The 25,979-nt window shown below is 50.1% G+C and overlaps 1 protein-coding gene across 5 annotated transcripts in view; it reads right to left on the bottom strand.

Moving 5' to 3' along the window:
* The window catches only part of drosha (drosha ribonuclease III), an 80,403-nt gene that overhangs the window by 19,976 nt on the left and 34,448 nt on the right, over positions 1 to 25,979 (bottom strand). For 3 of the 5 annotated variants that reach the window (XM_053858695.1, XM_053858692.1, XM_053858693.1), the window contains 8 exons: positions 24,694 to 24,832; positions 24,569 to 24,629; positions 24,276 to 24,335; positions 22,028 to 22,127; positions 20,526 to 20,628; positions 13,221 to 13,291; positions 10,728 to 10,808; positions 4,222 to 4,266 (listed from right to left, as the gene is read on the bottom strand). In XM_053858695.1, coding sequence (XP_053714670.1) covers positions 4,222 to 4,266; positions 10,728 to 10,808; positions 13,221 to 13,291; positions 20,526 to 20,628; positions 22,028 to 22,127; positions 24,276 to 24,335; positions 24,569 to 24,629; positions 24,694 to 24,832 — 660 coding nt within the window. The other 2 variants (XM_053858696.1, XM_053858697.1) reach the window with 2 other exon arrangements.

The raw sequence follows: 25,979 nt of genomic DNA on the forward strand, positions 1-25,979 counted from the left end.
TAGCGGAGACTTTTACATCGATAATTTGTAACAGCACATTTTAGATGTTTGAGAAGCAACTACAGTAATAGAGCTGCACAGTTGAGGTCAAGGTGGTTTACACAGAAAGCTTCCTGCAGCCAACTAAAGTGCTTTTCAAAAATTTAAGACATGAAAAACAGGACTAACATAAACGCATTAGAAACCAGCCTGACCTGAAATCATGACATTTGACTTGAGGGATGCGGGACAATCCCAGCTACTTGGGTGGGAGGTTTTTGGACTGTGGAGGGGAAACGCCTCCAACACAACCTGCCAACTCTAAACAGAGTGGCCTCAAGCAGGAGTCCAACCTGCGACCGTCCGGCAGTGAGGCTGCAGCGCTGACCACATGCACTGTGTTGGCTGCGAGTGACTCACCAACCTGAGTCACTGCTGATTCACTGAGAAGAACTTGTTGCTGTTTTCTGTGGATTCTATATTTCCTTTGAGCTGCGGCGGCTGACACTTTACAACTTCCTAAATGGGCTCATTCCGCGCGACTGTGTCAGATAAATGACTTCAACGATGCGCGTCTCTACAGAAGGAGCTGCTGGAGGGCCCGTGTAGCCGTTTAGTGTGTTTGGTTTCACTCCGCCTCCAAACAAACCGACGGTAGCAGACGGAGTCTCTTTGTCATTAAATCCAGAGTCAAAGCGGCCGCCTTGGTTCCTCCCCGCCATTCCAGCGATTCAAACAGTCACTTGGCATCCTCGGTGACAGGGCCACGCGGCACGCCTCGGTGGTGTCCCGCTCCTGGGTTCACAGGCAGGCGGCCTTTGATAATGCTGGCTGTGACGGTGGCGAGGACGCGCGGGGCTCGTTCGCTGGAGAGGTACGAGAGTTGGGGGAAAAACATTCTGCTTGACTCGACTATAATGGCACTCATGCCTGCGCTCATTAGAAACCTACGATGTACGCTATGAAAGCATGGGCATGCATGTTTGCTGAATCAAGAGATTTCCTGATGGCTGCATTAATTAGGCCGGCAGAAAGCTCTAATTGGTCTCAGCGTAGTGCAACTGTGGCTGGACTGACCTTGTTAGTGGGCTCTGCTCAGTCTCAGCACAGGAGTAGCCATGGAGGAGAGCGGTCACTCCTTCAGCGCCTGCGTCTCCCCACCACTGACAAGTCAACAGCCTCGCCGCCCAGCGCAGGCTGCAGCAACGCACTTTGAAACACAGCATTTTAATTGGAACGCCGCCGGTCATGTCATGGCTTCCATCTTCCCATACGTCCAAAGAAAGGGTTGGATTTTTCCGGCTCTTGTTAATTAAGGAAAGGCACTTTTCAAATGTCACGCATCACCACTAACGACATCTGACGAGTTCGGTGCTGGGAGGCGCTGCTGTCCTTCGGGGGGAACGGCCGGCGCGACGGCATCAAGTGCTGCTGGGCCAGATGAGAGTCATCAGCGGCCGCATCTGAGCACCACTGTTGGCTCAGGATGAGAGCAGAGGTCTTCCGAGGCAGTGAGACTCTTGGTCTGACCACAGAGGAGCTGCCGACGTGCCACACCGGCAAACGCATGTGGAGAGCTGCAAATCAAGCGAACACGGAAGACGTGCCTGTCAGCCGACACGCCGCTCCACCACGCTCCAGAGGCCATGTCGCTGGCGGTTGCTCATGTACGCCGGAGATGGACACACGTGTAATTGCCTGAGCCGTGCTGAGCTGACACCCGCGTTCATTCATTAAGAAAAGTCCTGATTCATTTATGTCTCGTCCCTCTGCATCAGGGCTGGACAGTTGTTTCCACGGGTCCAGAGAGATACAGACCGAGGAGAAAGCCTCTTGATATGACACCAGGGCTGGACATCATCCTGGGAGTTGAAGGCTGAACCTGCACTCCACCGCCAGCATCACACCCAGGTGAGAGGTGTTCTGGGGTCTTCTCAGTGTAGGGCTGGCGCACCAGTCCCAGGCTCAGAGCCCCACTCTTCTATTGTGTTGCTGAGCAGAGCCACATGCTCCAAACACGTCAGGCTGTGAGGCTTCACCTGAGCAGCTGCTCACCTGACTCAGTATAGTGGTTAAAGCTCATCCCTGTGTGTCACCAGGTTGCTGGTTCACGTCCGGCGTACGTCTCTTGTGCATGTCTTTTTCAAATCCCTCCATTTGACCCTGATCCTCCTGGAAATATCAAGCGCCGTAGATAGAAATGTGGGCGCCACTGACTTGACTCCTCTATGTTTGGACGTGGCTCCTGCCACCAATAACGTGGCCCCGCTCTGTGTGTGTGTGTGTGAGCCACGCTGCAGACTGGAGCCTCTCCTCTTCACAGACTTCACCACCGTCAACAGTGAGTCACAGGTGAAACACATGCCAGAGCTTTAGTTGAGGGAAGGACAGAGTCAAGCATGGAACTGAGTCATGTCAGCGGTGTTGATGGTGGATCTGATGAGGCTCAAGTCTGAGGACCACCACTCACATCGCCACGTGCGACGAGTTTTATTGTTTATGTCTCAAAGTGAAACACAAAGTCTTTGAACAACATTTTGACATTTCGCTGGAACAGCTCTTACTTATTCTTATTTCCTGTATAAACCATCATCTCAAAATCGCAGCCAGTTCTGCGGCTCATTTGGTGAAGGGGCGCATGAAACTGGGGAGAGAGGCGCATGCGGCTCAGGAGCCGTGGGTTGGCCGGGCCTGTCCTGGTGCATCCATCCCTGCCCGGGTGGACATGTGACGGACCGATGGAACAGGGACAACACTCGCAGCCTGAGACTTGCTCGAGGACAGAGCTCTAATGGCCAGTCCACCGACACGTCCAGGCTCCGGCACTCGTTGTCTCTGCTGCTTATCAATTATGAAACAAATAAAAATGATAAATGATCTAAATAAGTAACGAGGACGGGGATCTGTTCTTTCAGCTCAGCTGAAAGGTCGGGAGGCCGCCGAGCTACAATGTGGTTGGCACAGTTTAACAGGCATCACCCTGCTGGCACGGGACCACCCGGCGTAAAGGCCCTCGCCCCCAACACAGCGAGGAGGCAAGCGCTCTAAAGCAGCCAGTGACTCCTCACGTGGCACTCGACTGAGCGCTGGACGGGTCGACACCTTTGTGCCGCCGGGCACCCCCTCAGGAGCTTTGTTCCGTTTCCCAGCTGAAGACGGTTCATCAGAGCCTTGGAGACAGAAGCTGGAACAGTGGACGCCGCCGACTCCAGATTCTACAAACTTCCCTGCATGACGGGTAGCATTTTAATACGAAGGATGAGTCGAGCTGCACTTGCACTCAGCATTCTGTGACTCAAGCACTGAGGCTTCGATCACGGGGTAACATAGGAGACACACCTGGCGTACCCCGAAAACTATCAGTTGTGTGTTTATGTTCTCAGAACCTGTGGGGGATCCTGTATTGACAGGAGGTCGAAAATATGGTCAGAGTTGCCTCCGGAGTGAGCACCTAACAAAGCAACCTTATAGTTCAGTGTGTCCTCACAGATTCTGTTGAGGCTCAACTGACCTGTCAGACTGAACAAATGTTAATCGTGTGTTCATCACTGGCATGATCCGAGTCTGACGATCAAAACCATCTCTTCAATGTTTTGTTTGTTTTCCTGTAGCGTCTCACACCTCCCTGTCCTACGTGTTAACTTGATCATAATTCCTTTCATATTCAATAATGGGACTGAGTGAACCCCAGTATTTAGATGAAGGGTGCACGCATGGAGATGCATTACAAAGACCATGTGTGACGAGACTCCTGAGTCACATCCTCGCTCTGACTGAATGGCACACATCGAGAACACAAGTCGAGTAAACCTCGAGTCATTTAGATGCGACAATGTGCCGAAGCACACAGACACGCCAGGCGCAGATCAAGGGACTGACGTGCCTCGGAAAGAAAAAAACGCCTCGGCAAACACACAAAGAAACACTTTCCCCTCGTGAGCACATCACAGAGGCAGATGCTTGCTGCTACCCCAGCAGCCCCTACAGTGATTTGGGACTGTAATCCAGCTACCGCATCTTTGATCTCTTCTTCCCAAATCCTAATTTCAAACAAACACTATTGACACCGTCAGTGGTTCGGGGCAGTGCTCCTGCAGCACAGTGAGTAAGCAGTAATGACAGGGTGTGTGAAGATGGCGGGCGGGCTCATAGGCCACACACAGCCGGAACGTTCGGCCTCCAAACATGGATGACGTGTGTTGTCTTTTCAGTCCGACATAAATGACAACAGAGTGAACCTACCTGCAGGGGGTGAGGCGGGAAGTTGAGCCAGACGTCCCGGAGCTCCTGGAGAGAGAGAGCGAGAGAGTCAGTGTGAGGAGGAGGATGAAGACGCTAAAGCCACAGCGAACCCCAGGAACCCATGGTCAGTGACCGAACCAGGTCGTCCACAAAAGCCGCTTCACTGCTCCAAACTACCTCACAAGTCAACCCCTCCACTGAGCCACTGCTTTCTGAACCCAAATGTTGCAGAGTTTTATACCAGTGGTAACGATAGTGAGCACCTGAGGGCTCCCTTAACGGAAGCCCAGTAAATCACAGAAGCTGTGAATCGCACCGGTCTTACAGTGACGCCGGTTAAGTCAAAGAAGTAGGGCGGTCACGTGGAATCGCAGTCGCCTCAGCTGAGTAGCCCCAGGGAGTAACAAGGAAGCTTCTGCTGGACGAAGCCAACTCAGCGAGCAGACTCTGGATAGATGATCGATCGAGTGCTAGACCAATGCTAATGAGAGAGAAGCAACTATCCAGATCCAAATGCACAAGTGCAGGCTCCTGGAGACTCCTCACTGACTGGATCGGTAAATCAGAGTGACTTGAGTCCACCAGCAGCAGGAGAAGGTGCGTGTGTGTTGGTCACAAGATGAGTGCATGTAGTGGCGTCCACGCTTACAGAGGACGACTCGGGTCACCATCCGACAGGCTGGATTCAACAAGACGTCGCACAATGGTCTGACATTGGTCAACAGAAAACACATCTGGTTCATGGCAATGAGCCCCACGCATCAGGTTTCATTTGATAAAAGATGGTTTCTTTCAATCCCAAGTCACACAAAACAATGATGTTTCCATTCTGATGAGGTTTCAGGGATTGAAACAGAGCAGTGGGAAGAATAAATCTCCAAAATATCTGCCACTTTTTCACGTCTTTTTCTTCTCCCAGACAGACTGTCAGCTATACGTGGATTTCCAGAGTCCTGTAAGTAAACTGAAGTGAAGATAGTTGGATATAGTGAGAGCACAAATGATGACAATATCAGTAGAAAAAAAAATATATATATATGTATATAGAATGAATAATTCATCTTTTGACAGAGAAAATACACTATTCTGTGCATTATTTGACTCCAGAAAGTTTCTGAATGTGTTACTCTTGATCCCTGTTGAACTGCCATTGGTGATGCGGCAGCGGGTCTGAAACGCCTCTTCTGAGGTTTGGTACCTTGCCACTCTCAGATTTGCAGGGAACAAAATGTGTGCCTCTGCCTTCACTTCCAGGAACCTCATGACCACTTGCGTCTTGGCGCCCTTTTGTGGGTGGTCTAACGCGGGGCTTTTCACAGGAGGGGGGGGCAGGATGGCAGGCCTCCAGCTGACCAGCTGATCTCCCTGTCCCACCTTGTCCTTGATTCGGTTCTCCAAGAAGATCCTGAGATCATCAGCATCCATGTCTTCTGCCGATGAATATATCAGCGTATTCTTCACTCGTCTCCTTAGACTCCACGCCTGAATTCCTCATTTTGTCTTTTTTTTTTTGTCTTACACAACATCCCTCGGGATGAATAGTTTTGTGATTCTGATTTTGTTGGTTGTGGATAACAGGCTACCATGAGCCTCCTTGATGGTTTTGTTCCAGCTCTTTTACTGGATCCTTCAGCTGCGACAGGACACCTGGCATTATTTTCCTCCTTTGTCCCTCCGTTTCCTCTCTGACTGTCTCAGGTTGACCAAATCCTCTGGTTGGCCTTCAGCATCATGTCCTTGTTTTCACATTTCTTCCTTCAGACCCTTCATTTCTGACTTGATCACTTTCTCCAAACCCTCTATTTCGCCAGACTTCGTTACCACAGACTTCCCTGTCATACTTGTTATGGAGAGGCAATGTGTCACACACAGCCGAGTGACTCAGGCAGTCAGTGCAGAGTTCAACAGGTGGTCGTGAATCTGTCAAACTGATCAGCAGGTGAAACTCCCTCCATTGACATCTTTAGCATCGATTCATGTCCTCTGGTGAAGCAGGAATGTCACGGTCTAGACAAACTCTGAAGCAGATATGAGCCCATCATCGGGTCCAGACATCTTGGTTTGCAACACACCATTTTTTACACTGGATTTTGAATCAGATTGAGGGGGAACTGAAATGGAAGAGAAGAGCCGACGCGCAGGGAGACAGAACTCCCCTGCACGGTGATCAGTGTGCTTTCGGCCAATTCCACAGTTTTCTTGAAAATGAGTCCGCTGGGCTGGTGTTGTGGGGGTGACCTTTAATCTTTATCTACCACGGTGAAGGACGGAGCGAAAGACACGCTTCACTGTAGCTCTTTCATCTTCAGCAGGTCCAGTTCTACTCCTCCACTGGCTCTGGTCAGTGGCTCTGACGCGGGACTTTGCAACCCGGCCAGCTGGCCAGCGCTGCCTACAGCTGCCAATGAAAGATTCATGACGGTCGAAACATCTCGGCTAATGGCTCGTGAGCAGGTGCAGCAGCTTTTGTTTTGAGGAATCCAACGTTAGAAGTCCCAGAGCGTTGATCTCGTCCTACTATGAAGAATCTGAAATACAAGATGACGACTGAGACCAATGTCTATGCTGACATGGCCACGACCGAACCCATTTAACTGGGAAAGGAAAATATCAATCTATCAATATTTTCTTTTCTTCTGCCATTGTTTCTAAGCTCTTTTGTATTACTCTTTGCACTGTATAATATTATTTCTTATTCATTTGATTGTGACATACAGAGCATGTTACGAACATCATTTCCCTTGGGATTAATAAGGTTTTCTGGTTCAGAAAACCCATCCCCACTCCCATGGCGCAATATAATGACACTGGGCACGTGAACATGTTCAGACGACGTGGGCAGCGCGTCACGTGAAAGACAGACGGAGGTTGGGGTTAGGTAAGCCATGGAATGGCACTCCTTTCCTTCTACATGTATTCACTGTCAGTATCGGATGCAAAAGTCAACTTCTCAACGTCAATACATTACACCATGGGAGTGAGGATGAGTTGGAATAGAAAGCGAAGATGAGCGAAGATTCTTTGGGACTTCAGACTTCAATATGGGCTCCTCTCTGCATCGCACTTTGTTACTCACCAGTGGGTCGGCCCTTTTAAAACCAAACGTTTTTGTGACATTTGAGTTTTAATTCATTCATTCCCACAAAGATTTTCGGGGGGGCAGTTGGTTGACTGAGGTGATGAAAGCACACATGACAACGATATCTTTTGAAAGCATTCAGGTCAAGAAAGATATCCTTACAAACATGGTCCAAGAGCAATGGAAGGGGTCATAGTTATATATGAAAAAGCTGCAGTCCCTAACACGTGGCACAACACGTGTTGAGCAATTTTGGGAAAGCCATGGCCCGCTGATAATCAACACTGACCCTCTCTTTTGGAAATCCCTCCACGTTCTGCTCACAACTCCTCCATGAAACATGTCGGTAGTATTTGGGAGTTCTCTTCGTGAGCCTAAATGTCAGAAACGCTCTCAAATGAGTCATGCAAATTATGCCTTCTCAGCTCATTAAAGCCATTTTGCACCGCAGTGAAATGACTGGGATAAGTAGGTCATCCAGGGTCGTCCACCTATCTGGACGCCTTGAACAACGTTCAAGCATGGGTATTCATTGGCATCCCCACTTTTGTACACAGCTTCAAGACTCCCTTGTGAAGGCTGTTGACAATTTTCTGAGAGCCACGGTAGCACGTTGAGATGGAAGGCTGACCCCTAGTGGAACTGCAGACCGTGCTCACAACGTTGTCATGGCAGCACAGTGCGATCCTCCTCCATCCACATATTCAAGCGTCTGAGTGGAGGACCGTCAGGGGACTCGAGTCTTCCAGAAGACCACGGAAAGTAAAGTTTCCCTCCTCATCAACACTTGTGATTAAAACCCACCAACCTGATCCGCCCACAAGCCGCATATAGACCCAAGCAGCTAATGTTTCAATTACGGCCGATCCACAGACAATGATTAATCCTGCAAGGAGTGGAGGGTTTAAGACTAACAGCCGCGTCCTCCTCTCTCTGACACAAGAAGATGTAATTACAGGGGCACAAATCATCATGTGAATCACCGCCATTTAGAGCCCAGGAAAATATAGACGTACGCAAACATGTTTATCTGAATGTCAACAAGGAGCCGATCGGGTGGAGGAGGGGGGGGGCCGCGCCTAAAGCCTCGGCGGTGAAATTGCTACTATGATCTCCATTTGTGAAGCACGCTTCAATCAGCCAGTCCGTCGAGAAATCAAGCCTCTGGCTCGCTCGCGCTGCACACTCGGGAAACAAAAAAAGCCAATCGTGATTGGTTACGCCACTGGAAGCAGAACACACACACACACACTCATGATTGGGACGTAATGGGGCTCATCTCTGACAAGGTCCGATGCTCCCTGACAAATTGGTCTCTGGCCGCCGGCTGCCAATCAATCCATCAAACGCAGTAGTGCAGCGGAGCGATCGATGGCGAGATGCTCGCTGATCAATAGCTACATGAAAGCAGCCATATAGGTGCAGCCGAGTGACCAAGGTGAAAGCTAATGCCGCCTCTCTGGACGTTTATAGTCGAGGTGAAGAGTTAAGAACGCTGCACACCTCATGGGCAGAGCGGCAGATGAAACCAGAGACGTCTGTGAAGGGCAGAACGATGGAGCGTTATGTAAAACACACACGGCAGAGTCGCACTCTTCAGCGTGGAACACAAACAAAGCACTTTTATCTAAACATTCAAATGGGAATTCAGAGCGAAACACAAACGCACTAGTCTGTTCATTTGTATTTCTCAACCAGTCCGTGTCACGACGAGGGCTTCAAACACAGAAGAGGAAAAAAAAACATACAGATGAATGGAGGAACATTTCTTAAAAGAATCATGACAGCAGTAACAAAATATACATCTTAAACGTATGCAAGATTTAAAAACCAACAGAAACCCAGGTGACTCTTGCTGAATGAAGTGGATCGGCTCTCCCTGGTTTGAAAGAAGTCATCCAGAACACACAGACAACGCCTTCCCTCTGGGCTAAAGCGTCGCCCCGGCAACAGATTGCCAATGAAACCAATTGAATTACAAGGCTTTTTAACAAAAAGCTAAATGCAGACACAGCATGAGTCACATCTCCAGGGTCATGACCGCGTACACTTCCTTCAGTGTGTCAGGGCCCTGGGGGGCGGCACAGAACAAAAAAGGGTCTGCAGTTAGAGCCGGAACCCAAACGAATCAGAGCGCAAAGCTGGTTGTCTGGATACTCCGAACTTTTGAACCCACGAGTGCAAAGCCAAAAACGTAGCTCGAGAGCGTCCCCAGTGAAACTGTGACAAAGATCGTTAGCGCATGTTGTCCTATTATCATGTATCTCCACTTAGCGTGTCAGTGGTAATAAAGTCGTAGCGGCCGCCCTTGGGCAAGTAAGGAAATCTTCATTAATGGCGCCGGCTGCTCGGAAGAGTGGCTTCTCCTTAAGGACATCACTTTGCATCAACATCTCAGCGATATCACAGTCGTGTCCAGGTTGGGAGCAACGGAGCAGCAAAGAATCTGCTCCTCGCCATTTTTCCGGCGTTTTAATGGCCTCCGCAGCCGAGTCATTTGCAAATTAGCATTCTTTGTTTCCTGCAGGCCTCCCTGCGTAATGAAGCTGGATTCCATCCTCGTCCGGGGCCTGGTTGTTTAGGAACCAGGGCTGGATAGGTGGCTACAGAATTAAGAGCAGTGAGGCAGCAATGAATGTCTGACCAATTAGCACATAGCAGAGCGAGCAAGAGGAACGTTTGCTACCACTCTGGACTGTGGGGTCGTCACTTCTTTACTTCCCTCACAGACAGTTGGTAGGGCAGGTAGCGTGGAAGACGGTGATCATGATGATGGGTGCCACAGGCCAGACACATGGGTAAGGTAAGGCCTTGTGGCACCTCTCAGGCGTTCTATGGGGGCCAAAAGAGGTAACCATAGAGGTCCCAGCATTGACCAGAGAAGGCGTCTTTGTGTTGGCCTCTGAAAGTGCTGTTCCTCTGCTAGTGTTGCTCCATCAAAGACTGGTTCTTATGTGTAGGCCTGTGTAAGACTCCTGAGAAGTCCCACCCCTCGTCCCAGCAATGGCCCACCGGTCCTCTCCTGGCCTCCCTCCCACTCATGCTAGAAAGATGAAGGAGCAGACGACAGTTTCTTCTGAGGGAGCTCATCACAGGTGTGTACCTGTTGGGAAAGAGCCAGTGGTCCCGCGAGTTGCCCATGACGGGGCTCCATTATCATTAGTGATGTGAGCAAGTCAGCAACTTAATACATCGCCCATGCCTTTACTCAGTGTAAACCACTGACAGTTTCAGGTGCTAATAGCATTCATGACGTGTCGCTCTCACATCCAATATTAAAGGTCTGAGAGTTCCAGTCAGGCTCTGCCGCTGTCATTCTTCCTCACACATTTACAGACTTCTTCCAGAATTCAGATCACATTTGCATTCACTCTTTCTAGTCAGCAAGTTCGCCTCTTTCATTGCCCGCTTCTTTTCTTCAAAGCACCTTGGGTTGCCGCGTTGTATAGAAATAAATTTGCCTTGAAAATATGTCGACAATGATTCCCCCTCCTGGAGCGTTAATGAGCTGGGAGACGAGAAGAGGGAGATGACAGGGAAGGAGAAAAGAGCGGGGGAGAGAGAGAGTCATCAGCGTGTTTTCTGCCACAAAAACATTTTGGGAGTAATTGAGGGGAAATTGGGATCCTTGACTTAATCTGGTTTCATGAAGTGGTCGCAGAGACGGCGCGGTTTATCTCCTCTGCAGCTTCCAGTCCTCACATTCTCATTCTGCTGCCCGGCTGGTCGCCTGCTCCGCGTCCATCTGTCTCTTCTCAGCTTGGTGTGACGGAACAGCCATCAGGAGGAGTCAGCGGGGGGGCCACACGCCAAACTATTTCAGTCCAGAGCGTTCCTGACGGCGTGGCATTCTTACAGAAGAACTCAGGAGAAGCTGGAGGAATAACCGACTCATAGCACACCTGCTTTTCCCACTGGGTCGGGTTGTCATGGTAACAACTTCGTCAAAGGTAGAGCAATGTCTCAGAAGAAGTCAAAAGCAACAGTGAGGACATGGACCCTGGACAAGTGGGACTGAGGAATGTGCCACGTGGATCATATTGTTAGAGCACAGTACGTCTAGGATCCATGGCTCTCCATTTTGGGATTGGACTCTGCACTGTGCAGTGTTATTTCATACCACCAAGTCTTAGTGTTGGCTTCTGAAACAACCTTCCTAGACTCGTCCTGATGTCAGCCTCTGAGGGTCTATGGTTCTATGGGTTAGCATTTCAAGGCCTTCATGCTGGCCAGAGAAGGTCTCTTGTGGAGGCTTATATAGACCATATTTTCACATGGGCTTCAGACGGTCTCATCTTTGAATAAAAGGGTCAGTTCTGGCTCCCACACCAGGATTCATGACTAGAGGAGCTGTGAACACTGCAGGTCACCAACACACCCATACTTGCTCTTACACGAGACAGAGATGCATGTTTAGCAGAGCTTAGGATGAACCATAAATAAAACGCCCCAGGTCACAAAAGATTGATTCAGGAGAAATGAGAGTCCAAGCGGCGCCAAAGATCTTGAGAGAAAAACTATGCAAATGGATCAGAGATTCGAGAAGAATTTGAACGCGTTGAAGTGCTCTTCAACATCAAGCACCATCCATCTTCAGACATTAAAGCTTTCTGGGGACGTCTTGAGATTTGCAGGTCGGATCATTAGTGGGGTCAGTGGGGAAGTGGAGGAGCCCAGACAAGAGATCGCCAACCACAGACACGTGGTCACCTGGGTCCACATAGCAGAGCTGGTCTTGCATTAGCAGGAGTCCGTCCAAAGGACTAGGAAGAGGTCCATGGGCAGACCCACTCTCAGTTGACATCACTGTATTACTCCAGAAGAGACGGACAAAGTTCCATGCAAGACAGAAGTCCGGACCTCTCAACTTCAGCGGTTGCCCCACGCAGGAGGAGATGATGGACAGACCGAGTTACTGTGCTCAGATGAATACTGTGTTGGTCGTAGCCTGGTTGTAGCTTGCGGATATTCAGGACAGGTGAAGAAGAAAGGCGACACCACGACTGATGTTGCTGCAGAGATAGCGTTTCTTTAATCAGCCACATCCATGACAGGGCCGGGAAGATGGAGCCTGCTGCCTCAAACACCCACCAGGTTGGATCAAACAGGTGCCACAGACGGCCACTGCCATGCCTGCAGCGCCTGACCACGCGTGGGAGTCCACGACTGCACGGCAGCGCCGCCTCAGCCAATTAGAGTCCGGCCTGCTGCTACGCGTCTTAATTGATTCACAACACCGTCGGCCAAGACCAACGCAAACGCTGGTTTACTCATTAATTATTCACGCCAGCTGCACTCGCACACGCGCACCAGCAGGTGTCCTGCAGGAGACTGGCAACTCCGGCACATTCTGCAAGACAGACGAGGGCCGCTCCGTCCGTTTACGGCGCAGCAGCTTCTCATAGAGCCTTTGATTTTACATCGGGGGATTATTAGTTTAACAAGCAGATGGCGGGGTGAGAGGATGATGAGGGAAGTCGGGTTCAGAGGGAGGCGGGGAGTCCAGAGCGGACCATGTGTGCATCTTCACCACAACACACTTCGCTGTCATAAAGAGCAGTCCGTGGGGACGCAGAGGTACCAGACTCCACAAGTTCCTGCCACGTCTTCCGTTTGACTTGGGATTGATTCAGTGACTCCACCATGATGTGGCGAAAGCAATCCTCACGAGTGAAGACAGAAGCCATAACATATGGGTCCCATCCCTCTGAATAAGTCTGGGGTGGTGACGAGGAAGTTAAACCTGGTCAACACTCTGAGACGCACTTTGAATGAGAAGCACCTCCTTTTGAGTCAATATCCAAGACTCCCCAAGCCAAAAACAAACTGGGACTCTCAGTGTGGGAAATAAGTTTATCACAGGTCAAGTGAGTGACCCAACTGCTTCAACACCAGAGACACGAGAAGAGTTCAGACTCACCTGGACGTTGAAGAGGAGTCGGCCGAAGAGCTCGCGAGCTTCCTCCAGACCTCCTTCCAGGTAAACTGCTCCTGAGAACACAAAAGTGACGACACGTCAGCGACACTGACTCACTCAAGTACATTTGCTATGGCCTACGCGTCAGCTGTCAGTCGAAACTGTTTTCTAACTGCAACTTCCTTTGTCACTGTGAACAAGACCACAGCCATAATAACTTAAGTATTTTCATCACAATGTCCAGTTTGCTGCCACCCTTCATACTGGGATTTCTCTGCCTGAAAGTATAGAAAACAATAAATAATGATAATGATCAATGAAATAAAATAAAGCAACATCATGTGGTTCAACAATGAAAATGAAAAATAAAAATCGAAAACCAAAACTTACTTTTAAGGAAGGGACTACATTATTTTTGAATTACAAAAAAGAGCATGTTTTGAAAAGAAGTGAAAAACAGAATAAATGTCTGATAAAAGTTTGATATATTGGGCGTCGGGAGACCGGGTTGTCGCTGGGGAACCACAGGTGTGATGTCGTTACTCCACACCAGCGCGGCTCTTCGACACAGATGTTCAGACAAAGCCAGTTCACGTGTGCAGCAGAACAAACCAGACTAATGTCACAAAAGACAGAGAGCTGCTCCTGCGTCTGTGTTGTTCCACTGATTGTTTCGGCAGGAACCTGCGCGGCGATGGCACACAGCACACTCAATTTATGGAGCAATAAGGAGCCGGCGGATCTCGCAGCACTTCTTCCATCACGCTCACAAATGAGACACAAACGGAGGCGGCGACGCGCAACGGCCTTTTTAGGAGACGCATCAGGAGACGAGATTCATCATCAACACGCACATACAGGCAGCCATGATTGTGGAGACATGAATGTAGAGAATTACAAACAAAGCCAGGAGGCGCACACGCACACACGCTTCTGCAGCAACTGTCACCATGAACACACATGTGGACACAAAGACCAGCACAGACACAAGCGAAAAAAAACACCCCTGCTGAAGCCACTGATGGTGACTCTTCTTTACTCTGGAAGTGACCTTCGACGTGCTGGAATCTCTGACACGGCAGAACATTCTTCCGTCCATCGAAGTCCTTATAACTTTGGTCTCCATCAGATAAGAGTTCTAACTTCTCTGAGGCAGGCGGTGGAGGGTGATGGTGGAGGGGCAAGGGGCCGTGAGGGGGTGGTTGGGTATTAAGAACCTGCACACCTCGGCTGCCTATCAGCGGAGCCTCTGGATGAAGAAACTGGAGAGATGCAGTTCATTCGTTTTCAACAAGACGTTTGTCTCGGCACAAAATCAAACTCCCCAAGGCGGCATGGTGATGGAGTCGAGGAGGAGGAAGGGGAGGGGGGCTGACGAAGAAGGTAAACAGCTGCGAGGAGAGGAGGGGCAACTGATGTTCCCCCAAGGTCACAGTCTGGACTGGAAGTGGGGGGGCAAAGTTGACAGAACAGGACAAGCCGTGACAAAAACACAGCAAATACAAAGCAACAGTGAAGTAACTTTTTGTGTTTCGTTTTGTTGAAATTTTGTTGAAACTTTTGTTTGTTTGATTTTCATCTGCCATCCCCTCTTCAGAACAGGAGTCTTTCTTCTTGTTTCAACCTCTTACTTGCTCTGTGCCCAGTCCACAGTGAGGGCTTCAAGTTTTTTATCCATCCAGCCACTGCCTTCTTCTGAGCTGAGGCAAAGACGTGGGAGCAGTTCTGGAGAAGCACCACAGTGCTCCAAGGTAACCGAGACATCATCGAGGCAACAATCTTCTCCTGGAGACGCAGAGGCTGTCCTCGGAGAGTCTCCTGGATGGTTGAGCTCCTCTCTCTAGGAGAGTCCAGACAGAGAAACTCTTGTTTTTAGGGCCACCCCAAGGCTGGTGAGCACAAGCGAGAGGAGACACCCTGATCAGCTGAGAGCTTTGTCTTCCAGCTCAGCTCCTTCCTCAAGCTCTGAGCCATCTGTCCATCCTTCCTTCACCAAAGACCTCAACAGAACAGAAAACAATGTCCTCAGACTTCGAAGAGCTGAGACGAACTACTGACGGTCTCAGCCGATGGAGCCAAAAGTCAAAGATCAGATCCTGAGCTCAAAGAACTGAAGACCTTCTCCATTCACTGTGAGGTGAGAAGCGTTGGCCAAGCTTTGTTTGGTTTGCTCTTCGTTTCTTCTACGTCTGTGTGACGAAGAACATTGACAAAACTTGCTGACTCAAAATGCCTTCAATTATTGATACCAAAGCAGTGGGTACCTCGGACCACCTCTGCCACCCGGCGAGAGGCCCTGCCCCCACAGAACCTAAACCCATGTATTTTTTATGCTTCCGTGCAAATTTGATGAGACAAGTGAGACCGAAACTTTGACCTAGTTTACCAGCACGTCTGTGTGAGCATGTGAAAATGAAAGTTGATGAACCTCGGCCACGTGGCCACATCGTGTCCTGCCAGAGTGGAGTTTGTGGTCTGACCAGCTAAATATGAAGACACTAACTGAGGGACTCAATCATGAAAACATGTTGAGCTGCTGACCCTCCACTGGACCGGGTCTGACATGGTGTGAGAGTAGGTGTGGGCTGGTTCAGACCCACAGTGTGCCAGACTGAGCTCAAGCATGTTTCACATGCGGTGAAGTGACACTCCACGTCATGTCCACACTGAAACATGAGTCGCCCGTTAGTCGCGCATCACGTCATTAACTGACCTCAGACGGACTTGGAGCAGACCCACTGTCAGGGACAGAAGATTAGGTCAGTTGCTGGGGATTCGAGGAGCAATAGAGGTCAGGAACATAAGGGTACTTGATAGTCAGGACGACAGAGAGGTTGGCTGTGAGTGGCCTGTGTGAGAGGGTGTGGCTGGAGCTTCTGAAATGGGGTGGGAGGGAAAGCAATGGATGACTGTGATCGGAAAAGGCCTCGGATGGTTCACATATAGACACAAAGGTCGCCTGTCCAAGATGGCGGCGCCAGATATACGGTACTGCAGCAGAGAAGTAGCTGAGAAAAGGTGTTGAGTAAGAAGATGGAACTTTCTGGGTCGTTGTGATGTCAACACAGATCCTCAAATGCTGAGACATGTACGTCAGACTGTGGAGCCCGATTGTCAGCGCTACCCCACGTCACGTCTCACTCACAAGAAGAATGTGTGGAACGACTGCCGGTTTGACGGTGAAACAAAAGGACGTGACGCCGCTGTTGCGTGGAACAAAGAGAGCAGCAGTCGCAGGATGAAACCACCGGCTGCATTGTGTCTAAATCTGATATTCAGCAAGTGGGAGATAATCCTTTCTCTGCGTTCTTTTAATAGGAAGAGCTTAGAGAGACGGCCCTCACAAAGGTTCACCATCTGTATCCCCCACGGCTGCTGGCAGCGTATAATCCACAGATCAACTGTACAAGGAAATTAGGGCCATAAAAACAGAGCGGAGCCCCTTTTCTCCGGCTCTCCTTTCTTTTCAGTGGGAACAGAAGGAGGAAGCGCGCCGTGGCTTATCAGCGAAGAGGACCTGAGAGTGAGGGCAACAGGCGAGCCGAATACCATGAATAAGCCAGAGAAAGTGGTTGTGAAGCTCGAGTGAGGGGAGGAAAGAAGGCGGGAACAGAAGAGGAGGCCAAAAGAGCCCAAATGAGAATGGCCCACTCCAGCACCAGTTAATGACAGCGGATCAGAAAAGCAGGATTTCCATTCAACACTTTGAATTATTCAGGGTTGCAGGGCCGCCATTTGCATTGCAGATGTGTTTCCATCCCTCCGCTCGCTCTCTCTCTCTCTCTCCGGCCTCGGGATATAGACACATTCTCGTCTTGCGGAGGAATGCCGCCCATGCAAAGCAGCAGATTAACCGCCATTTTTCCGACGCAGCGCTGGTTCAACGGTCAGCGTGGCAGGGAAACAAATAAAACCTGAGGTCAGGAACACAGCGAGGCGCCGTACGGCGAGTGTGGAGCGAGTCGTGCTCTATCAGAGCAGGAGAGACGAGAAGTCGGAGGAAGATGCAGCACAGGTTTAACAACTCCACTGATGTGAGGTCCGAGAGGTTTTCTGCAGTTTATCTTCACTGTATTCTTCTCCGAAGGAGCACCAGCCACATCTTTCAGCAAACTCTTCACCAGATTTCTCCTGAACCTTGATTTCAGCAACGCAGCCACGACGTGAAACCTGAACTTTCCTGAGTAGTTTTGTTTTGTTTCTTTAAGAGCTCCACAGCACAGTCTTTGGCTTGTTGCCTCAGTATCCCCTCTATTGGCTCCTCCAGCTCCCTCCAACTGTTGAATATGAAGTGGGCAGGATGAGGATCAGCTCCTCGAAGTCTTATGCTGTTGTTTGTTGTGGGGAAAAACAGCGGACCATCCTGTCTTGGGAGATCAGACCATTCCCCACAAGATGAACTTAACTACCTCGGGGTCTTGTTGAAGGATGAGGGAAGGTTTGAGATGAACTGACTTCGGTAGCCATGGTGGAGAAAGAGCTGAGCCAGAAGACAAAGGTCCTCATAGACTGGATGAAAGTTGATCTATATTACTTTACTTTTTCTTTCCTTTAATGTTTACAAGGATACAATGTTATGGGGGGGCAACAGAAAATAATTCAGAAGCACTGAGTTAGGAAGAGTGCTGCTCTCACGTCGGCACCTGGGACAACACCCTCCACAGAGGGCTCGACACACTACTTCCCGTGATAGGAAGCAAGACAGGCCTCTCGCCGTAGCACCATCATGTCCAGAGAGTTGGTCAACAATAGGCACGACTGACCCCACCACCTCACATCCCTACCACAGTAAAAGTTGTTCTTTCCTTCTGCAGGAGTTTGGACACTTGAATCTTCTGATCCAGTTTTTCCTTCCCGTCAGAATAAACTAACAACAAGCCGCTGCTCAGAAAGAGCAGGCAAGAGGAAGACAAGAGGAGGATGGGGTGACGGAGCGTCTCATCTGGATGGCACTTCTTTCACCTAATGACACCCAAACTCCAGATCGCAGCAGCAGCAGCAGTGGAAAGAGTGCGATGGAGGGACATTAGGAGAAAGATGGCGACTGATGGAGGACAACTTAAAGGAGGCGAGGAGGAAGAAATAAATGAAGATGACAAAAGATGTGGTGAGAGCAGAGACGAGACATCAGGCGGCAGTCTCACTGCGAGTCACTTTGAATGTCTTGGAAGTTGACGTGTGTGTGTTCATGTTTTGCCCCTCAGCGCGCGTGTGGGGGCTGGGACAGAGGTGGGGGGGGGGGGCATATTTTTGAACGCCATCAACACGGGGAGCATCTCTGACAGCAGTTTATTCATCAATTTTATGAAGCTCAAGTTTTCAAACAAAAAACAAAAGCAGGAGGGGAGGAAGGAGAAGAGGCTTCCAGTGTGGCAGCCCACTGTCTCCGCTCAGCTGTGCGCCGCGATGAGGCAGTGACGGCGACGGGATGGAAAAGATTACGATTCCATCTCTGCCGATAATGAACTCGGTAACAAGTGCGGGACCTCGGGGGCCAACAGGGGGCCGCTGAAACCAGTCAGCACTTTCCACACACGCTGTTCCGAGTGCTGAGAGAAGGGAGGAGGGAGGAGGAAGTGGGCGGGTGAAGGAGAGCGGTTCTTTAAAGGCACTTTCGCTTCCTATCAGCAAGGGTCAATCAAGTCCTGATAAGATAAGAGAACCTGCCGACTCTGCAGCTCTGCAGGCGCGAGGTTTAGCTTAGCGCTGGCCAGGAGGCTGGAAGGAGGGGACCCGGCGTGAGCTTTATTTACTTTCCTGTGTGTGCGTGTGTGTGTATGTCTTGCACTGCATGGGGTCTTAATCACTTCACCAACTCTATCGGTGACCTGCTGGTGAGTTGAGTCGTCAGCATGTGAGCCAGTTTCCCATCAGGTCAGAGGTCAAGCTACATCTCAGGAGACCAATGAAGCTGTAAACACCGTCGAGAAGTCGAGAGAGAGACCGGGCACTGAAGACAATACAGCGACATCTAGTGGAGCCGCACAGCCAGTCCGCAGGTCCTCCAGACTGGTGTCATCCATCACTAGCATCAAAGGTGTTGTCCACAGGGACCACTTGCGCCTTCCATGTGAAGCACCAGCGTGAGGAAGCGTCGGTTTAACCATTTGCATCCACTTCAGAGGAATGTAAGTTGTAACATAGCAGATATGGAGGCTACACAGTTTGATACACCCCCCCGTGCGATGGATGAGCCTCAGGATCCTGATCACCACAACGTAAACCCTTGAGTTCTCGGAGCACCTTGATAACCGCAGGGAATTATTGTCATGAAAGCAGTGTGTTTTTATCTTTGAGGGAGAGGAAGTAGTTCTTTGTGCTTTGGTGACTGATATATATTGAGATGAGTTGAAACCAGAAGCGACTCACTGTCAGTGGCAGCCATTCTTGTAGTCCTAGTCACTCATTCAAGGTAAATGGAGTGCTCGGAGTGAAGCCGCCATTTTGCTAAATTGGGATTACAAACAACTGAAATATTACTTTGCTGTGAATGTGTGAAGCTAATCTGTGAGGAAGTGAGATATGATTGACGTGTTTTCCGGAGTATAAACTGCTCCAGCTAGAGACAACGGTTGTGCCTGGTATGTAAACGTAACAGATCAAGTTATTCAGATAGCTATAGCATGAAAAACATGCCGTCAAGTTTGCCAAAGCATCAGTCTTACTCCACTGAAATCTTCTTCTGAAGAGACAGTTCCCATTCCTTTGTTTTTAGCTGCATATTTCACGATTCGTAGCTTTTAATCTGTAGAATATGACTTTTTTATGGTATTTAGGTACAGCTGCACAAGCCTCTTGTGGCTGTCAGTGTGAAAATAACAAATAAAATGATATGTGCAAATAATTTCACATAAGCGGCTCCGCAGTACAAGTGGCTGCCCCAGCCAAACAATTAAAAAGTGTGACTTATACTTTGGAAAATACGGTACTGAAGAAATGTAATTGCAGAAAAGGGCCCATTTAAAATCCATTCAGAGGAAGTTAAACCTGGTGGACAGTGTGAGCCACTCACTCACAGGACTCACTGTGGACTCGAATCAAAAGGCACGTTTGCCCTCTCGTGGACACCCCCATCAAAGTCGTGTTAACCGTAAGAAATAAGGCTGTTTGGAATATTTGACGAGTCCAGAACACGCACTGCAGGAAAACTGAGCATGGGGATTCCTGACTTTCGTCTGGGCCTAGATGGCGCTGCTGCACACTCGCGCACGGTGGAAAACTTTGACACTGGAGCACCAGACTTGCATGGAGGTCGTGAGTCAGGTGACTCACAGTGAAAGAAACAGCGCTGCAGCAGGACGAACTCACCGATGAGAGCTTCAAAGCAGTTGGCCATGGCGTGACGCAGGTCCGATTCCCGGCACAGGTCCGGTCCGTGAGCGTACAGCATGAAGCGGTCCAACTCCAGTTTCTGTCAAACAAAAACATCTGTCAAATTTCGACCAAAGAGACAGACAGAACGTGAGAAGTGGCTCCTGCAGGACCCACAGGCCGAGTAAGCCCTCAGCTAATTTGCTACTGGGCCATGAAGGGCATGTCTTCATCTGGTACCAGGCCAGCCCAGTCTTTCCACAGACCCACTTCTACAGAGTTCCTGACCGATGACCGAGCGCCTCTGCCATCATCTGCATTCAACACACACACGTGGCTGAATACCATCCAGAAGAAGAGGAACTGACCAGAAGAAGCAACAGAAAGGTCACAGATGAGACCTTCGAAGCTTCTGCATCACAATCTTGGGGTCTTCCAAATATGCTAGCCACAAAACCTCACTGGAGACAAAGTGCATGTTTTTCAGGAAATAGGGCTGACAATCGGTTTATTGACCAAGGATCCAGTCGCAGGCAGGAAAAATGTTTTGGTGTTGTTGTGACATTCAGTGCATGGCTTCCCTCCCTCAGCAGTTCAGAGGGTGGTTCCAAGACTCCCATGACACGCAGCAGTGACCTCACCGACTCAGCAGTGATGAGTGCAGAGGAAGACATGGACTCACAACTCAGTGGAGGAGCTGAAGTGCCGGTCACTCCAAACTTGCTGAAACTATTCCTCTGAAGCCAGTCGAAAGCCGGACCGGCCTCTCCTGGCAGCGCACCACAGAGCAGAGCCCAGTCAGGAGACACAGTCAGGGTGCTATTTAATTACGGCTGATGACTGCTGGGGGTATCGCGCCCGCCGCCGCCACACAAGCGCACAAGCCAGCTCCAACTCGAGTGACTTTTAAGCCTTCGGAGTGAAGTTTGGATGGTGCCATCGCTCCACAAAGATATTTCCCAAAGATAATTGCCAGCTTCTCCAGCTTCAGAGGCAGCTGGTAAACAAGTTGGCACCGTGGAAGGCGTCGTATCACACTCGCATTACCGCGGGCGGCAACAAGCGCAAGAGGCGATGCAGATTGGGGCGACTGCTTCGTCGGCGGGGAGCGACATGAAAGATTGAAGTTTTTAATTGCTTCCTCCACGTCACGGGACCGCTAGCGCTGTGTTCTTTACAAACGAGCCAGAGAGCGCCGCTTCGTTCCCGACGTGCTGCCAGCAAGAGAGAGCAAAGGGAAAGGGGGAGGGTGATAACAGGATCTGGAGTGATACAGGAAGACCTGCCGGGGCCCACAGGGACACCCAGTGCACCAGCCTGGTCCTCAAAAACATCAACCTTTTAACTGCAATTACAAACTTGGGGGGGCGAGGGAAGTGTTGGAGCCTCCCCAGCGCCCCCTCAGTGAGAGCAGACGTCACAGCAGAGAGAACAATACCAGCGTCTCAGACTAGCTCGGCTCTCGGGAGAGCTGGTGACAAGCGGGAGGAGAGTCTCACCTTGGCCAGCATGGCTAAGTGCTGGTTCTGAACAATGGCCGTCCGGTAGGTGGCCAGCCCACCCTCCTCCAGGTGAGGGAACAGGTAGTAGAGGTGCACGCTGCGGGGAGAAGAAGCACAAACAGGTGAGACGAGGGACCAGTTCCTCTTCTTATGGCAGGATCCATTTGGACTACTTCAATGAACTGATGAGCCGGTAAACAGAAAAATGTACTATATAACAAACGCTCAACTGACCTGTTTCAAAGATTAAAAACTACCACAACATAAACTTCCCACCAAACTCTGCAACACACATCGCGTGAACTGTGGCAAATCAAGGTCATTTTATTCTTGGTGGTTCCTAGCGTTTTCATGAGGAGGCGTGAACAGTGAAACTCCACAGCGGAGACAAACATCGCTCACAGAGCGAGTCCACGACCATTCATTCAGGGCCTGGTCCAGAGCAGGACGCTCCAGCGGATCCACAGCTGGGAGCGTGAGACTTGGTTCCATTCTCATTCGGGTCCAGCCGTAACTCACTTACCGCAGCGTGTCATCTGATTTCATCAGGTCCAGCCGTTTCAAATCAACGTGAGGAAAGCAGGAGACACCGGTGAGGGCAGGGCTTGGCGGATGGTTGGGGGAGCTCACAAGAGCACCAACATCCGATCATGAAGGAGGATCATAAACACATCTATCCATCCATCCGTCTCTCCATACTCCCTTCCCAGCCTGGTGCCATTATCAGTCCTTCTCTTACTCTGTCCATCCGGTTCCATGGTCGTCTACCGCTCCATCTGTCACAACATCAGTCAATCCCATCCGTTCATCGATGCATCCATCTATACTGCAGTTCAGTCATCCATCCCTCTAAAATGCTTCCACTCTACCACCAACCCAAAGTTTCATACGTTCCTATCCCGCATTTATCCATCCATCCACTCACTCACTCACCCAGTTAAATCAACTACACATCACTCAGTCCCTTCTTTCCCACTAGGACTCGTCCATTCATGCATGATTCATCCTCCCATTCATTCACATGTCCATCAGTGCATCTATCCCTCAGGACCATCATCAGTTCACCTTCCTAGCCATCCACCCCTCAGCCTGTCCATCCACTGACCCATTTCCCAGTTAAATGGGCTGGTTCCTCCACAAGTTTCCTCCCTTTCTCCAACCATTCTCTCTAAATCTACCCTGAGATCTTCTAGCAGCAGCTGAGCTCCAACAGCAGAGTCTGTTCAGCGTTTCCCCCACAATGCTCCAGAGGGGATGCTGAGCATCCAGTAAGGGACCTGCATGGCTGCCGCCATAACCGCAGTACGGTGAATTATTCAGACAACCAGACCTCCAGCAGCAGATGCTAACAACCAAGGAGCATAAGGACAGGAACCCAGAGAAACAAGCGCTGACCACCTTCCCTGTCACCCTGGAGACTCAGCAGCACCAAATCTGGTGTCATTTAAGTCCCATCAGGTCGACCGGCATGCAGGCGGGTGGAAACACCACAGCCAGGAGAGAGAGAGAGAAGGTTTGGTCGAGCATTACCCATTTCACTTTTCAACTGCTTTATATAAGCTTTATATATATATATATATATATATATATATATATATATACAGTATATACACACACACGCACGCACACAGGCACGTGGACTTGGACTGATGAATACCATTATGCCTCATTTAGAACATTTATATAACATTATATAACAAGGTTTCTCAAAAACAAATAGTGTAGTTGGTGTTTTTCAGTTCCTTGTCACAGCACTGAGCATCATGTACAACAGCAGCAACACTTCCACTCTGGCTCTCCGTCAAATCCTCCTCAGTCCAGTATCCTGTCGAGTTATTTGGAAATTGTCTCAGGTGAGGACGCGTCTGATCTTCTTCCGTCTGATTGTGTTCACTGCTCTGAGAGCGCAGGATTAATAATAGCTTTCCATAATGAGTGCGAGGAGGAGCCATGTCCACGCTCACCTGGAGTCACAACTACAGTCAGAAATCCTCGACAGCTAATTGCAAGTTGTCAGCGAGAATTTCAGGCCGGAAAAGAGGCGACTGAGGGTGAAAGAATTATATCCTGCTTCCAATTACCCGAACATCAGCGTCGTGAAAGAGTCCGGCAGCGTGGAGAGGAGAGCGGCGGTGACGGATAGACAATTGAGGGGTGAGCAGAGTGGGAGTGAGGATGGCGATGGCGGCGGCGCGGCCGTCACATTCAATTAGCCGACGCGTCCGTCAAGGCAGCGCTTTCTCACCTGGTGAGGAACTCCACGACTGCGTCGCCCAGGAACTCAAGTCTCTCGTTGTGATTGATCCTGGGACGCCGATTGGGCGGTGAGTCACATTTGGGAGACAGAGAAACACAAATGAGCGACGCAAGAGAAAACAGCAGCTCGCAGGCAGGTTTGCTTTTCTAATTATCTCGTTCCCCGGAGACTTGGCTTCCTCTCGCCGTCAGCAGGAGCACCGGGCGGGTGAATCACTAAAACATCACGCCTGTAATTGCCCCTGCGGCCAACGGACAGATACGTAGCTGCGGGCGACCGACCTGGAGGGGGTGGGGTCGTCCTGGCCCAGGCGGGACATGATGTTAATCAACGTGTTGATTCCTGCGGAGACACATGAGGCAGTGAGACCAGCGAGGCGGCGCCGGGGGAGGACGGCAGGACGCACCTTTCTTCCTCATGTACATGTGGTGGACCTTCCTGTCGCCGTATTTGGGCTGGCGGATGCCGCAGTTGGACAGGGAGTTGCGGGCGTGGTCAGGGTTCATGCCAAAGTTGAGGTGGTGGCTGGGGTGTGTCATGGCCAGCTGGCAGAGAAGACAGGACTGTCATTGGTGGAACGACATGAGTCACGACTATCGCGGGCCACAAAACAATCTCATCAGGTCAGGAGAGAGAACCACCCTGACACAGTAACAATCACTCGTAATGTTCACTGGCAGGTAGCCACGCTGCCAGGGCGGCAAATGCCAGTGTTTCATGATCATGACATAAATCTCCTCTGTGGCCTTCCTCTCCACCTTCTGCCTGGCAGTTCCAACATCTCAACATCTTCATCTACCAATGTACTGGCTCTCTCTCTCTCTCTCTCCTCTGTACATGTCCAAACCATCTCCATCCAGCCTCACTTACTTGGTCTCCTAAACACCTGAGCACATGTGCGGTCCGTCTGATCCTATCATCATCCTGCTCTCACTCCCAGAGAGAAGCTCAGTATCTTCATCTACCAATGTACTGTCTCACTCTCCTCTGTACATGTCCAAACCATCTCCATCCAGCCTCTCTGACTTGGTCTCCTAAACACCTGAGCACATGTGCTGTCCCTCTGATCCTATCATCATCCTGCTCTCACTCCCAGAGAGAAGCTCAGTATCTTCATCTCTGCTACCTCCAGCTCTGCCTCCTGTCTTCTCCTCAGTGACACTGCTTCCAAACCATACAACGTTGCTGGCCTCACCACCCTTTTGGACACTTTCATTCTTGCAGCCTTTTGTCACATAATACTGGGAAGAGTGAACCAAGAAAAACCACAGTACCGCAGTTACAAGTTGAATAAACCATTACTGAAACTGTACTTTTCATTCATGTACCTCAGCCACTTTGGGGATGAAGGAGTTGCATTTGTCATGGGGATATACATGGCTCAAAGATATATGGGCCAACAATGCAGATTGACACAGCACTATCATATTCCTAAGGCGATATTGAAATGCCATCTTTTATACAGTTACACCACTTCAGCCCTGGTTTCAGAACTGCGTATTATTGTGACCCATGAGTTGAGGAAATCACCATCCCCTACAGACCTGCAGACACCCAGCAGAAGACATGTGGGACCCCAGGAGCCTCCACAGAATCAAGCCCTCCACGACCAGTCACGGCGGTGAAACTCAAGAAAAGGCCGCAAGGCACAGGTGACCATGGGAACGCCTCTCCGCCGACGCTAACCCGGTA

This window comes from Synchiropus splendidus, chromosome 3 (assembly GCF_027744825.2).
Source record: "Synchiropus splendidus isolate RoL2022-P1 chromosome 3, RoL_Sspl_1.0, whole genome shotgun sequence".
NCBI classification, from domain to species: Eukaryota; Metazoa; Chordata; class Actinopteri; order Syngnathiformes; family Callionymidae; genus Synchiropus; species Synchiropus splendidus.